The sequence below is a fragment of the Phocoena phocoena genome, chromosome 6, assembly GCF_963924675.1.
Source record: "Phocoena phocoena chromosome 6, mPhoPho1.1, whole genome shotgun sequence".
Taxonomy (NCBI): Eukaryota; Metazoa; Chordata; class Mammalia; order Artiodactyla; family Phocoenidae; genus Phocoena; species Phocoena phocoena.
The window spans coordinates 111,752,294-111,768,495 of NC_089224.1; the positions used below are offsets into that span (position 1 = coordinate 111,752,294).

A 16,202-nucleotide genomic window follows, 5' to 3' on the forward strand; every position below is an offset into this window, starting at 1 on the left:
CAGACCCACCTAAGGGAAAATCCCTGCAATGACGGCACAGGATTACTGACGACACGTGTCATGACAAAGTTCCTGACCCAAAGCAGGCGCCTCACAGACACGGTGCCTTTCTCTCTCCTAAGAACCGTCTGCGGCGCAAGGGCACTCGCATTTCCGCAGGACTGAAGGAGGCTGAATCTCCAAGTGGCTGACTTTACAAGGCTGCCGCTTCAGGCCCCAAAAGGTGGGCAGTAGTCTGGGGGACGCTCTGGGCCTCCCCTTCACCAGGAACAGCTGTCCCTCCATCCCCTCCGTCGGTGGGTGCTGGTCACCACTGGTCACTTTCCCTCTGTCCAGCTGCCCCTGGCATGTCCGGGTCATTTCCTTCGGAAACACATCCCATTTTCAGTCCCTCTCTCCCAGTCAAAACAGCCTTCCCCTGCGGGCTCAGTTCCTTGGGGACGTTCACTCTCAACCCACCCGGAGGCCTGGACCACTTTCCACATCTTCCTGAGTTCATTTCAGCTCAGGCCTGTGTTCTCCTGCTGCCGGAGACCAGACACCACAGTGCTGCTCCAGGAAAACCCGACATGACCAGCTGTGGAAAGCTCAACGTGAGAGGATCGATGGCGTGTTCAGAGAACGAGAACTCATCAGTCTAAAGACTAGTGAATTCCACACAGTCTCAACAAATAAAAGGTACGCCAAAATATACATATATGCGTGCTCTGGTATTCTAACCAATACTCTCATTTATAATTAATATTATAGGTAGTACGTTTATAATTAAAATTGGGGGTACTTAATATGTTACAGATTATAGCTAAAAATCATTCACTTTAGTTTCCACAGTTCTTCCAAATCCCACTGACTGACGGTATTAAGCTACAAGCGGATCCCCAGACCCCCACATACCAACTGTTTAACAATCTCCTTATCTGCAAAGTAGGGATAATGCTGACGGGCCCACACTTCCTGGTGTTCAAGGTTAGGTGCAGTGATGAGCGTACAGGGCCAGCTCAAGGTCTGGCCAATTGCAGGTGCTGGAGAACGGCAGCTGCAACCGTCTCCGGTCTCTGGCACACGCCATGTTTTCACAGTTGACAGCTAGCTGCAAAACTAAGCCACACCAAGAGCCTGGGAATGGGCGATTGAGGGTGCCCCTCTGTTCCGTCCTCCTGGTGGGCGTTTCCAGCTCTCGGGAGGCAGGTCTCTGATCCGGCCCCTGGATCCGACCTCAACCTGCCAAGGGTGACGTGGTCGGTGGTTCTGAGTCCAATGCGGTCTCCAACATCACCGGGCCTCTCCAACGCTCTCTGCTGCTCCGAAGCCCACTTACAGTGGCTCGAACATCGGGCTCTGTCCTGCATTCCAGCCGTCTCTTTTCCCTCCCCGACAGCAGTTAGAAGGATCCTAAGGGCATCCCAGGCATCAGCTGCCCGCAGAGCACCCGGGGTGCCTGCTGCTTAGCCAGCAGATAGGTGGGCCACACACGCCATGAACAAGCCCAAGACCACACCGCAGGGTCCAGAAACACCCACAAACGAGGGACCCACAAGGGGGTACTCACGGCGTCCAGCCCGGCCCGCAGAGCCCTGCCTCGCTGTGACGCATGCCGTTCAGTTTTCCGAGTGGAGTTCAGACCTCCCCTCCAGATGCCCAGCCATCCTGACTGCATTTGTGTTAGAGGAACACACAGCCCCGGGCCTCAGCAGAGCTGTTGATCAATAAACCCGCACTCCTCAGAGGACGCGAGTGACATCTACAAACCCGCGAGTGTCAGAACAACGGCAAGAAAATCCCGCGTTCCCACCGTCAGAGGATGAGAGCTGGGTAATTCATGCCAGCCCAGTGACGCCGCCAGGAGAAGTAAAACAAACAGCGGGGGGTTCTGTAGACCAGAATCGGGCTTCTGCGTTCCGTTAGCGTTTCCACTATAAAACACTCACTCCCGTTACGGGCAGGGACGCGTCAATCTGTGACCAGACGGGAAAAAGTAAACAAGAGTCTAGAAATCTGCCAAGTAAATGTTAGACTCTCGGTTTTACAGTCGAAGCGTGCTCCAGCAACATCTCCTTTATCATAAAGTAACGGAGCATCTCCACGATATGAAATGAGATCAAAAAGAAGTTAACCTGTGAATGCAAAGTCTCACTTTGCATTTTCTGTAAAGGAAACACATGCACTGATCACGGGGGGGCGGTGGGGGGGAAGCAACCCCCTTCCAGGGTGCCTCGGAGACCTTCTTCTCCCTGACTTAGCAAGCTGGGGGCGTGGTCAAAGTTTTGCCTTTGATGACGTCGTTCTGCAGCTCCAAGGAGGGAGATGACGTGGTGCCAGACACCGGAACTTGCTGGATTTCTGGAAGAGCAGTTCTTTTTTCAGGCAACACACGTATCCTTCCTTTGGGTCAGCAGCGGGGATCCGGCACTGCAGCCTCCTTTTCTGTAAAGTGGGAGAATCACAGTGCTAAACGCCTACCTGCACCACTAGCCACGGGCCCGTGAAAGCGGGCACTCTGTTTCCTTTGTTCTGTTTTGTCCCTCACACAACCTAGAATGGTCCCTGTCACACAGTAGGTGCCTGTAAGTCTTGGTTGTTGAAAACCTCGCAGGACAGCTGTGCGGATCTCACCAGAAAGTGCCTCCGAGCGTGGCAGTGACTTGCACCATGTGCTAGTCAAGGCTGGTTAACGACTATTGGTACCTTTACCTCAATGGACCCGCACTGCTGCCCAGCACCTGTGCTGGGCTTAGCGTTGGCCTCTTCGGTGTTTTGTTTTTTAAATTTTTATTGGAGTAGAGTTGACTTACAATGTCGTGTTAGTTTCAGGTGTAAGCAAGGTGAATCAGTTATACATATACCCATTCTTTTTCAGATTCTTTTCCCATATAGGTTATTACAGAACATTGAGTGGAGTTCCCTGTGCTGTACACTAGATCCTTATTAGTTATGTATTTTATATATAGTAGTGTGTATATGTTAATCCCAGTCTCCTAACTTATCCCTCCCCCACCCCACGTTTCCCCTGCGGTAGCCATAAGTTTGATTTCGAAGTCTGTGAGTCGGGTTCTGTTTTGTAAATAAGTTCCTCTGTATCACTTTTTATTAGATTCCACACGTAAACGATATCATACGATTTTTATTCTTCTGATCTTCACCACAGTCTCAGGCCTGACGAGTCATGGGGTGGGTTGATATTTCCTGAGCTCGCTGAAGGAGGGGCCTGCTTGCATCCCATTTAAGTAACCACAGGTCCCCGGGGAAATGCTCCGTTGTTCACGCCTCTGCTTTTTGTGGAGGCATTGGGAAGACTTCCTGACCAGCGGCTGGGGATGGGGGGGTGGTTAGAACTCAGCACCCTGCGCGCAGGTGGGGCAGCGTCCCTCCGCAGGCCTCTGCCGGGCCGCCCCGGGGGACACGGACGCAGCAGGTGAACCTGTGTTATCAGGGTGTGTTATCCGCTCGGGTGGGTGGGACTCCAAGCACCCTGGTTTGGGAAACAGAAAGGAGAGGTGCTGCAACACCGAGGGGGGGTGCCGACTACCACGTGAGCGCCAAGCATGCCGATCCCTGCCCAGGTCACACTGAAGGTCGCTGCCGACGGCCCCGCTCAGCCTGCAGGGGCTTCTTGCCTTACACCTGGCGAGAACCAGCCCTAACCTCCGGAGGAGTGAACTCCAGCCCAAGTGGACGCTCACAGAAGGAAAGAAAAGCCAAGGCCAATGGACAGAAGCCAGGGCCGGGGAGGCTCCAGGTAGTTTTGAAATTTCATTGTTTTTCCCTCCAGGCACTACAATTAAAAGACTGCTGGGACTTCCCTGGTGGCGCAGTGGTTAAGACTCCACGATCCCAATGCAGAGGGCCTGGGTGCGATCCCTGATCAGGGAACTAAGATCCCACATGCCGCAACAACTAAAGATCCCACACGCTGCAACTAAGACCGGCACAGCCAAACAGATAAATTAAAAAAAAAAAAAAAAAAAAAAAAAAGACTGCCAGCTCTCATGCATGCAGGTACGGGATGTTCCAGAGCTCACTGGAGCAATGATTCCAGAAGCATGTTGTGGGCTCGCTGGCGGGTCAGGAGCCAACCCCGGAGGGTACAGGACCCCTGCCTAACACACAGGGAGGCCCATGGGGGCAGCAGGCTTCCCCCACCCGTTAGTGATCCTGGTTTGCTCTCACTCGGCTCACTTCGCATGGGAAAGCGGGGTAACCCTGCCCAGTGGGCCTCAGGGCCAGGCACGGTGCTTGTATGACGCGCTGCGCACCCCAGAGCCCTCGAGGCCTGCCTGCAATCCCCGGGCGCCCACACGGAGCCGCACCGAGGCCCGCCCAGCTCCCCCACCAGGTCCTGCTGCCGCCCACCAGCCCAGATGTGCGAGAGACGGCACAGGCCAGCAGAGGCAGACACGAGCCATCCGTGGAGGCCTCTGACTTTTCACGGGTGATGAAACTCCCAGCGCCTGACAAGCCATCATCGTTGGGCACAGCTGCTTCCTCCCCACAGCTGGGCGAGGTGGCTGGCCATACATGGAAACATCTCTTCTGTCTCTCTTAGCCTGATGGTCCCTGTCTGTGATGGTCCCATTCCAATCGGTCTGGTCCTGGTGATGCAGAAATACCTTTGTCAAAGGGATGGCACAGGGTCCCGGGGTCCCGGGCTGAAGCCAGGCCTGGCAGCCAGGTGTGGTGGCAGGTCCACAGCTGTCCTGGCCCGCTGGTCCCCTGACCTAGGCTAAGTCCCTTCCTCCATTCGGACCTCAGTTTCCCCTTTCATAAAAGGTTTCAGGTAGGAATAGTTCTCAAGACAATGTTTAAAAAAAAAGTTGATGAGGGCTTCCCTGGTGGCGCAGTGGTTGAGAGTCCGCCTGCCGATGCAGGGGACACGGGTTCGTGCCCCGGTCCGGGAAGATCCCACATGCCGCGGAGCGGCTGGGCCCGTGAGCCATGGTCGCTGAGCCTGTGCGTCCGGAGCCTGTGCTCCACAACGGGAGAGGCCACAGCAGTGAGAAGCCCGCGTACTGAAAAAATAAAAAAAAAAAATAATAATAAATCTTTAAAGAAAATGAATAAATAAAATAAAAAAACTTCTTTGTAAAAAAAAAAAATCAATAAAATAAAGAATTTAGTTTTCCCTATGGGATTCTCTCAAACATTCCAATAAAGAATTGCTTGTGACATGAAAAAAAAGTGTTCACTGGGAATAAGTTTACTTTTTCATATATATGGTGTTATCTGAAGAGTGAATGTTACAGATCATCTATATTAAAACAGAAGGCAGGGCTTCCCTGGTGGCGCCATGGTTGAGAGTCCGCCTGCGGATGCAGGGGACACGGGTTTGTGCCCCGGTCCGGGAAGATCCCACATGCCGCGGAGCGGCTGGGCCCGTGAGCCATGGCCGCTGAGCCTGCGCGTCCGGAGCCTGTGCTCCTCAACGCGAGAGGCCACAACAGTGAGAGGTCCGCGTACCGCAAAAAAAAAAAAAGACAGATGCTTCTCTGTGTAACAAATACTCTTCAGAAGGATGTTCTTTCAAGGGCGTGTTAACAGCAGCTGACTCCAGGTCAGCTTGGTTCCAGGGAAGGGAACCAAGTGGCTGGGGGACAAGAGTTTGAGGGGGACCTGGGTACCTTTTGAATTTTGAACCATATGAATGTCCTGCAGTCGAGAAATAAATTTGTTCATTTCTTAAAGCAATCTCTCTGGCAGCGATATGAAGGCAGGATTAGGAAGAAAGAGACCACAGTAGCTGCAGGGAGATGGATTAGGTGCCAAAGAAGGGAAAGGGATTCTTGGTAATCCAAAAAAAACGGAGAGCAAACGGTGACTATGGTGAAGGTGAGATTTAGATTCTCTTTGGTACTGAGCCTTTCCCCTCACATTTCCTGAACTCCCTGCCTTACTTCTTAGCTTCCCTTTGCCCTACAGATGTGGTCTCAAGAACTGGGCGCTCCCGGACTCCAAGAACTCGGCTGCCCCTAAAGAGAAGCCAATTGGTCCCTGAACGTAGTGCCCACCTGCTTTCGATAATTCCAATACAAAGTGCTAATTTCTCTTTCTCTAATGTATTTGATGGTCACTTCAAAGACATTCTTCAAAGAGATTGCATGAGACCAAAAAAAAAAAAAAAGAAAGAAAAGGAAAAAAGAATCCTGATGGGTTATGATTGCGTTCTTTTTCCCTGAACACTATTCCCTGCCTCCTTTTTGTGCTCTAAATTACCAATTCTAGTCCCTGCGAAGTTAAATAAAAATAATTACCATATAAATGAATATGCATATGTGTCATTTTTCTCCCTAAAAGCAAGAAAGCCTGTTTATTTTGGACGAAGGTTCGTTTTGTTTCTGAACAACCAGAGCACATAATTAGGAGCCTCATCTCTTACTCTTGAAATCCTGTCTCCACCGGGAAGAGATGAAAAAGGTACTGGATGTCCCTGGAAGCTCAGAGAAATTTTAAAACAAATTAAAGAAGGTATTTCTTTACTCTGCAGGTAACAATGGCTTGGACATGATCAGAATCAGAATGTCAGGCCAGAAGGAGCTCCAGTGCTCGAGCCCGAGTCCAGTGTTTTACAGATAGAGAAACAGAGGCCCCGGGAAGTGAAGTACTCGCTGTAGACACACAGCGTGTGATGGTCAGACAAGAACAGAGTGGCCCAAAGCATGACTCCATGTTTGTATCCCGGTTCTGGGACTGGCTGTGGGGCTTTGTGCAAGACACTGCGGGTCTTAAGATGCTACATCCCTAAAACAGGGGTGACGGCAGCCGCGAGGCTCCACTGCGCTGTGATACAAATGAAAGGAGATCGCTGATGCGGCACTCAGCCCTAAACCGCCAATCAGTGGTCACCATCAACAGTATAATAATTACAGCCTCTCGGCATGGTGTACTCTCAGTGTGGTGTAGGGGACGAAGTGCCAGACCGGGGCTCCCAAGCCTCTGTTTGGTGTCCAGACAACATCTGCCACCATCATCAGAATAGGAATGATAATGAATATGATAAATATTAATACAAATCGTATTAATTCCACCAACAGTGTTGAGTGTAACGCACAATACAGTCATAGAGTACGATATAACTAACAGTAACATCACTTATAACTAATTAATAATGCTCATAAACGTTATGGCCATTTTGAGGATGGTGGTAGCTGTCGGCAAGGACTTGGGGTGCCTGGGCTCACGCTGTGTCCGTGCTGCAGGTGAGCTGTGCAGCCTGGGCTTTCAGAGAAGCTCAAGAAAGCCTTATGGAAGTTAAATGTGTGTTTGAGAGACTATTCTAGATTACTGAGGGCAAATCTGGGATGTCCAGTTGAAATCACAGAGAAAGTCATCCTATTTTCCCCAGAAACCGTGACTCAGTGACTTACAGAGGTTAAAAAAATTTTTAAATAGACAATCAGGGCTTCCCTGGTGGCGCAGTGGTTGAGAGTCCGCCTGCCGATGCAGGGGACGCGGGTTCGTGCCCCGGTCCGGGAAGATCCCACATGCCGCGGAGCAACTAAGCCTGTGCGCCACAACGACTGAGCCTGCGCTCTAGAGCCCGCGAGCCACAACTACTGAGCCCGCGTGCCACAACTAGTGAAACCCGCACGCCTAGAGCCCACGCTCCACACAAGAGAAGCCACCGCGGTGAGAAGCCCACGCACCGCAACGAAGAGTAGCCCCCGCTCAACCCAACTAAAGAAGGCCTGCGCACAGCAACGAAGACCCAACGCAGCCAAAAATTAATTAATTAATTAATTAAAAAAAAAAATACATCCCGCTGAGGGGTTCCGGTCTGGGTGACTTGGGTGCACTCATACCAAAGGAGTGACACCCACCATGTGACAAGCAGTGCTGGTGAAGAGGAGAAACAGCTCAGCTCTGAAGAGCAAAGAGACGAAAGGCAGACCCAAACGCTTCCTGCCTGGGGATCCGCAAGGCCAGGGTTGAATTAGACTTGGCAACTCATAACCAATTACGGATTAAGGCAAAGAGCGTTTTGTACGAGAAAGTCCCGTCCCGTTTCCAGTCACTTAGGGTGCTCTGCCCTCCCCTTCACTCCTGACAAACGATTCTCTCACCATTTCCCAGATAAGAGGGTGACCGATGGGTGGGTCAGTTTTAGGAAGAGTTGGTCTGAGGGTGGGTGAACTAAGGCGGCGGTAGGGGTCGGGGGAGCTATATTCCCAGTCCTGCCTTGTCTGCCTGCCGGCCCCTCTGCCCGAGACAGCCTCTCCGCAGACTGCCCCGCCCCCATCTCGAGAGGCTTCGGTGACAACTCGACTCCCCTGGGCCTGGTTTCCCTTCACACTGTGTTTGTGGCCCCATCACAAGCCTTCCCGGTCGGCTTTGCTTTGGGCACGTGAGGCTCTGTCTCCAACTGCATGTGGTGAGCCTGGGGCCCAGGGTACCACCCTGCTCATGGGGAATTGAGAAGGGTGAGTGGGGGCAGGGGGCAGGGTCCCAGCAGGATGGACAATGCCGTGCCTACAGCGGGCACTTGACTGGAGTGGGTGGAATCGAGCCGGGGGGCTTGGGAGCCGGGTCACTAGGAGGGAGCTTGGTTACAACCAAAGTCTGTGGTTAAGTGGCCTTTCTCCTAACATTGCTGGAAGGTGGAGGTCTGTTTTTTATTTAGAACTGAAGAGAAAGGGTAGAAGTGTTTTTATCATCGTGTGAAAGTATCATTTAGGACAAGGGTTAGCAAACTACTGCCTGCCGCCAGTTTTTATAAATAAAGTTTTACTGGAACAAACCATGCCCTTTCATTTATCTATCATGTATGGCTGCTTTCACATTACATCAGAATTGAGAAATTGCAACAAAGACTGTACGGTCTGCAAAGCCTAAAATATTTACTATCTAGCCTGGACAGAAAAGAATGTGTCTACCCCCGATGTAGACTGGCCTCTGAGCTCTGGGCGTTTGCCTAGGCCTGGGCAGTAAGAGACGATCAGCTCGCTGGGAACAATTTGAAGTCAGAGGAAAACAGGCTGTTCAGACCAGACTTTGAAACTCAGACTGCAGCTTACTTGAGGCTCTCTCGTGATTTAGACCCACGCGGCTGAGGACCACGCAGAGCAAGCCTGTGAGAACCGCTCCTCCTTCACCAGTGCCCTGGGAAGGTGCCCAGGCATCTTTCCAGACGTGGGCCTCTCAATCAATTTTTGAGCAAGAGAGCGTATGTATGTGTCTGTGTGTGTGCGCCCACGAGTTCCGGTTCTGGGCAAGACAGAGTACGCCCGCTGTAACCTGTCGGCCCCACTGAAAGCAGCTACGATGCACGGACAGAACGCAAAGGGCGGGCATCTGAGGACTCAGAGAGTATCAATACAGTAGTAGGTGAACTGGGGAAGAAGATCAAAGTTCAAGATCCCTGCAAGCCGGCGTCCCCGAGCTGGTCTCTCCAGGCGGCCTGAGACCTGAGATGGGCAATAGGGAGGGACAGGGACGGGGCCAGGAGCCCCTATTTCTGGCTCGAGAAGTAAGAAAGGGGACTCCCGGGCTTCCCTGGTGGCTCAGTGGTTGAGAATCCGCCTGCTGATGCAGGGGACACGGGTTCGAGCCCTGGTCTGGGAGGATCCCACATGCCGTGGAGCAACTGGGCCCGTGAGCCACAACTACTGAGCCTGCACGTCTGGAGCCTGTGCTCCCAACAAGAGAGGCCGCAACAGCGAGAGGCCCGCGCACTGCGATGAAGAGTGGCCCCCACTCGCCGCAACTAGAGAAAGCCCTCGCACAGAAACGAAGACCCAACACAGCCAAAAATAAAGAAAGAAAGAAAGAAATAAAATTTAAAAAGAAATGGGACTCCCAACACAGAGAGAGCAGGGGAAATCTCCCTGTGTTTCCTTTTCTTTTCTGTTTTTCTGCACTCCCGCCTTGAGGCCATCCTGCCTGACAAAGGGGGCCTGCGGGGGCCTGAAACTCTTACAGCGCAGGGGACCCTTCCTCCCCAGTCCCTAGAAAATGCAGCCGAGTCCCGTGAATTTTTCCTCTCACTGTCCTCCTGCCACTTGGCCCTGGACACAAGCATTGTCACAGGAAGCCTGTGACAGAGCCAGGTAGATAAAGGCCCAGCTTTCTGGCCAAAAGATCAAATAGGGGTACACCGGGGAACTGGAGATCACCAAGAAGACGGCAAAGAGGGGAGCACAGGAAAGCGACCAAATGACGTCGTTTATGGACTCCCGCCTCACCCCCGAGGTGTGCACGCATGGGGCTGACCCCGAACAGCCTTCCAGCCTTCCTGAGAAATGACCTACAGCACAGCCGCTGCCCAGGCCCCCCTGAGTGGCACCCACACAGCACAGAGCTGTAGAGAACCACACAGCACTGCAAAGGCTTGCGAACAGAACTGAGGTGGAAACCACAGCCCAGAGAAGGCGGTTAGAACTTGCGACCCGAGCCCAACTGAATCAATTGTCTGCTAAGACGAAAATATCAACATTCGTCATAGGATTCAAGCAAGACCCAGAGTCTCAGGGCAACATTTTGCATGTTCAGGGTACAAAATTACTTAGCACAGGGAGGACCAGGAAATTTCAGCTCACGTGGGATGGGACATCAGACACCACTACCAACGTGACTCAAGGGCTGGAACTGTCAGGCAAGACAGTGAAGCAGCTATTACCGAAACAACGGCAACGACAAAGCTCCCTGTGAACAAAGGCACACGTAGAAATCCTCGGCAAAGAAACAGAAGACAGAAAGAAGAACCAAATGGAATTTGTTGAACTGAAAAATACAATAATCAAAATTAAAGCTCACTGGGCGGGCTCAAGGGTAGCCTGGAGATGAGAGAGAAAAGATTTAATGAGCCCGAAGCTAGTTCAATACAAATTATCAATCTTATCAACAGAGAGAAAAGAAGATGGAACAAAACAAAACAGAACAAAACAATAGAGCTTCAGCGACCCATGGGAGAACACCGAATGGCCTGACCTTCATGCCAGTGGAGTCTCGGAGGGGAGAAGAAAGACAATGGTGTGGGAATTTAGTTGAAGAAACAAGGGCTGAAAGCTTCCCAAGTTTGGAGAAAAACATAAACGTATAAATTCAAGGAGCCCCACAAAGAATAAATCCCAAAAGACTCATGCCCAGACATATCATGAACTTCTGAAAATTACAAACAAAGAAAACAATCTTGAAAGGGGCAAGAGAGAAAGGACACATTATTTATGAGTTTGAATGACTATGGATTTTCACCAGAAACCACAGTGTTAAAAGTGAAACATTTTGCAAAGTGCTGAAAGAAATAACTGTCGGTCTAGAATTCTGAATCCCGAAGAAACTATCCTTCAGGGATGAAGGCAAAATAAAGACATTCTCAGAGGAAGGAAAAGCAAGAGAATTAACTGCCGGCATACCTACCCTAGAAGAATTGCTAAAAAGTTTTTCAGACGGAAGGGGACACTTGGAACATCAGGAATGAAGGGGGAACAAGAGCAATAGTAAATACCTGAATAAATATAACAAACTATTCTCCTCTCGAGTTTTTAAAATACGTTTGATGATTGAGACCGAAAATTATAACTTTTGCCCGATGAGATTTTTGATGCATATAGATGAAAACATAAGACAACTACAACATAAAGAGAAGACAGGAGAGAAACCAATATTGCACATTCTGCCTGAAATGGTAAAATACTGACTCTAAGTAGACGGTGGAAATCTAAGTTTGTATACTGTAATTGGTAGGTCATCCACTAAAAAACAGAAAAACAAAAACACCTACAAAGAGATAACAGTAAAACACACAAGCGAAAAATTAACATGGAATACTAAAAGAATCCCAAACAACTGATAAATTGGACGAAGACCAAATACACATTCCTTCTTATAAATCACAATATCACAACCCCCGTCCACGCCCCAGGAGGCTGACCTCCACGGACGGCCTCACCTGGACCCCTGCCCTCTGGCTTCACGGGGTCTGGCGGAAGAGAGCGCTGGCGAGAGGTCAGAGGATGGAAGGAGAGTTCGGGGGCCCCCCAATGCTCCCTCTGCCCCTCCAGGTCCGGGGCGCCTCCCTCCCCACTTCTGCAGCTGTCCTTCCATTAAAGGCTCTCCTGTGACCCCGTGGGGTGGGCCAGCTCTTTCCTACAGGAACCCCGATGGGCTCCCCAGATGCCACCTTGTTATTTTTCCTCCATCCAAGGTGAAATCCACGTGTACAGCCTGACCTTCACCGAGTTTAGGTTCTTACCCTTCTCTGCAGGTCATCTCTGCTCTGGGACATAAACACACGGCCCTCAGTCTCCTTCATCTGGTAAAGGAGGCCCCCTCTCCCCGGAGCCCCCGCTGGCTCCACGTAGGGCTTCTCACCCGCCTGATGCAGTCCTCTTCCCTCAGGCGTTCCTGAAGCAGTCTGACGAGCAGCACGTCGGGCAACGTCTACAGGAAAGATGACACAGGATGAGAGTCTGACCTTCCGTGTGGGGCTCAAAGGGACACAAACTGGCAGGCCAGCGGGCTCGCTAAGAACCAAGGACCCGGCCCTGTGGACGCGAAGCTTCTCCAGGTCCCGGACCAGGGCCCTGTGGCCTCTGTGAAGCCCAGGCCCAGCCTGCGGCCCTGCCCTCGTCCAGCCTGGGCTCCTCTTTGATGACCCCCAACATGCATGCACGCCCACCTCCATGCTCTGGCTTCTCCTGAGCCCCCGCCCCAATGCTCTGCCCCACCGCCACCTGGGTGACTCCAGGTTCCCGCTGAGCCTCAGCCCCAAGTGCCACTGCCTCCAGGCAGCCCTCCCTGACCCTTCCCGGGCTGGGTTGGCGGCTGCCATAATCCTCGATGGCAAACTCTGTTACTGCACTAACCAGACACCCTTCCAGGGGCCTGCTCACATGTCTGTCTCCCCAAAAAGTTTCACAGTTCCTGGAGGAAAAGGACTGAGTCTTACTTGCTTTGTCCCCCAGACAACGGTGTACGAGAGGGAGCCGGTGGTGCACATCTCTTCCCAAACCCACGTTCCGTGAGCTCACGGTGGTAGCCTGAAGCAGGCCCTGGTATTCTGTGGCATTTGTACCACGGAAATGGGCAAATGCTACAAAGGAGGGCTTCTTCCCTCAGAGAGCTGGTTGTGAAACATTGACCAGCACACCTCTGCCCCTGTACCAAAACAGCGTCGGGGATGGAGGAAGCCCATGCTGACTGATGACTTAACGAAATTTCATGTTCCCTAATTCGCTCAGTAAGTACTGAAAATGCTGGTGGTTTCTGCTGAGCGTGTGCTGGGTGCCAGGCTACAGCAGTCAATGTTTACAGCTCTGTGCAGTCTGTACTATTTTCATCCCCTTTATACGGATGGGGAAGCTGGGCGCCAGAGAGGTTAGGTCACCTCCCTGGGCTACACAGCCAGGGAGGAGCAGAGGCAGGACCTGAACCCGGGCAGGCCAGGCTTGGGAAGGACAAACAAGCAGCGGTCGCGGGGGACGCGGAGTGACACCTAGAGTGGCCTTCCTTCTGCTTCCTCTCTTCTCAGCTGTCTCTCTCGGACCAGAAGTGACATCCCATTTTTCACAACCAGGTCTGCTCTTTCTAACAAAACCTCAAACGCCCCAGAGCCCATGCCCCTGGAAAACCCGCTCCCAGGTGTCCCCTTGACCTCTGGTCACTAAAAGCAGGTGCTTCTCCCCAAAGCCCCCAACACTCGGCCAAGGGAGACTCCTGGGCCAGCCCCGGGCCACACATCCCAAGCTATGTCCGGGCTGAGCAGCCTCCAGGAGGGGGCAGGGCCTCTGCCACGTGCGGGTGAGGGCCCTCAGGGCCACGGCCCAGCAGGGGAGCCCAGAGGCACCCAGCTGTGCAGTGAGGGGCAGGGGAAATCTACCTTACACTCCTTTTGCCAAGCTGGGGACCCTGAAGGGGGAACACGTAGGCCCGGGGGAGCGAGCACTTTTCCCTAATTTCCTGAAGTATCCTTAGGGCAAGCGGTGGGCCTGGCAACATGTCAGTGATGCTGGAGAAAAGTCTGGACCTCTCATTTTAGAGCCAGCGTCCAGAGTGACCAGATCCTGCCTCGGGAATGCTGCCGTGTCTGCCTGGAGTGATGAAGGAGCACCTAAAGGGGCAGAGAGCTGGGACATCATGGAGCCTCCGCTCGGGGCTGCTGACTTAGAAATGGCGTTTTAATAAGCCTCCATGCACGTGGCAGAACCCGTCCCCACCTCACTCTCGTTACGTCCTGGGAGCGAGTCAGGGGAATAGACAGCACTCGGCCCCTCCGTGTTCACCTGCGCGCCGTGAAGCGGCTTCGGTCAGTTCGCACACAGCGATTCCGAGAGAGGGAGTGGGGAACCAGATGTGCAGAGAAGGGCTGGGAGGTAGGGGCCAGTCCCCACGGGGGCTCGAGTTCTCCTTGATTCTACAGGCAGCACCCTGACCTGTCTTCTCTTTGAGCCGTTTGAATGGGTTCCCCAACAAAAGCAGGCTGGGCCTGGGCATGTGGAGGTGGCAGTGAAGGGTGTCCCGGGAACCGGCTCACAGGGGAGGGCCAGGGGCTAGAGGGGGAGGAGGTGGAAGGCCTGTGAGCTGTGATCCAGAAGGTTCTCTCCAGCTTCAGGAGAAGGATGGCCCGAGTGGGGAAAGAATGTTCCCAGGGAGCACCTTGGGGGACCACTGGATTGGCCGGGGACTCAGACACTCATGATTTGGACCTTGGTCACCTGCTGAGTGACCCTGGACAGTGCCTTCGGTGCTCTGAGCCTCACTTTCCGCGTCTGTAAATGAGACGAAGACCAAGTGCTTCAAAGAGTTGCCATGAGGATTAAATGAGGTAATACACGTGACGCCTGGGACGTGCGTGGCCCCCAGCAAGGGCTTGGTGCTATGGCAATTGTTACCCTCAGGCCCCCTTAATAAGCCCTGCACCTCCTTCCTCAGCAAGGATCTGGATGAGGAAGCAGCTCTGCCCAGTGGGCCACTGATGCCTGGGCCCAAATCTCTCCCAACTCCCACTCACACCTCTGATAAAAGATGTAGGAAGTCAACATAAATTCCAAATGCTAAGGCCCATTGCTGGGGGGTGGGGGATTCCTGGAACAGACGTTTTTATGTAGAGCAGAGACTCACCCTCAGCATTAGGGCTCATCCCCCCAACCCCTGCCCAAGGCTGGCTCCATTCATGGTTCAAACTCCCACCTCTTGCCTACATAATGGCTGCTGCAGCTCCAGCCAGCTGGGTGACCTTGGGACTTGCCCTCTTCAGACCTCACACACTACACCAGTAGAAATGAGTAACAATACTTCAGTGTTTGCTTTTATTTTCTGCCCAGCATCCATACACTCCACCTCCAGTAATATACAGTCCCCCAAAGTTCCTTTGAGGCCACACTGTCTTGTCCTTCAGCCTTTACAGTTTCTGTGGGGTCAAGCCCACCATCGGATCCAGAGGAGGGCCCTGATGGGTCCAAGCTAATCAGCATATCCCACTCCTGGCCACTGTGATTGTTTCAGAGGCTGCCCAAGGCCCAGTCCCAGCGAGTGAGAGTCAGGCCCAGGACATGAGTGCAATCATCAGGGGCAGGAACCTTGCTTTCCACTGGATCTGGAGCTGAGAGGATGTAACAGCTGGAGCTGCAGCAGCCACTTTGCAGGCACAGGGGGGAGTATAAGGGAATAAAAAGAGTACAAAAGGAGAGAGAGAAACCAGGTCTCTCAGCCCCAGAATGGCTTTTCCAGGATGTGGAATTGGAAGAGGAAGAGCAGACAGCAAGAGGATAAGGGAGGGGGCGCCTCTGATGGGAACCTGTAATGTCTCCCCTTGAAAGTTATGGGGCCACTATGGCTTCTAGAAGTGAACAGCAAAAGTCAAGAACAAGAGTGAGCGGGGGAGAGAGAATGAATGAGTGAGTAGGCCAGAGACAAGAGGGAGGCTAGCCGGCATCTGGTCCCTGGTTTCAGTATCTCCTAAGACGCCTCTGTGTCCTTACATCTGCCCTCTGCCCATTTCCTGCTTAAGCCAGTAGCTCTCAACTTGAGCGTGCATCCCAGAAGAGCTTGTTAACTCACAGATCACTGGCCTCGCCCCAGGGTTTCTGACTCGGCAGGTCCGGGTTAGGCTGGGAATCTGCATTTCGAGTAGGTTTTCGGGTGATGCTGAGGATGCTGGTCGGGGGACCACACCTGGAGCATCACCGACTTAAGCAAATTCCAGCACCCAAGACCCTACCGCACGTGGAAGAAGTTGCTGGAGAGGGAGAGTGTCCTGCTGGTGCCCACATGCC

At 52.6% G+C, this 16,202-nt stretch overlaps 1 protein-coding gene across 2 annotated transcripts in view; it reads right to left on the reverse strand.

Annotated features, from left to right (window-relative positions):
• The window catches only part of AK8 (adenylate kinase 8), a 126,575-nt gene that overhangs the window by 92,386 nt on the left and 17,987 nt on the right, over nt 1–16,202 (reverse strand). For both annotated transcript variants that reach the window (XM_065879311.1, XM_065879312.1), the window contains one exon: nt 12,301–12,369. In XM_065879311.1, the coding sequence (XP_065735383.1) occupies nt 12,301–12,369 (69 nt within the window). The remainder of the gene's footprint in view (nt 1–12,300; nt 12,370–16,202) is intronic.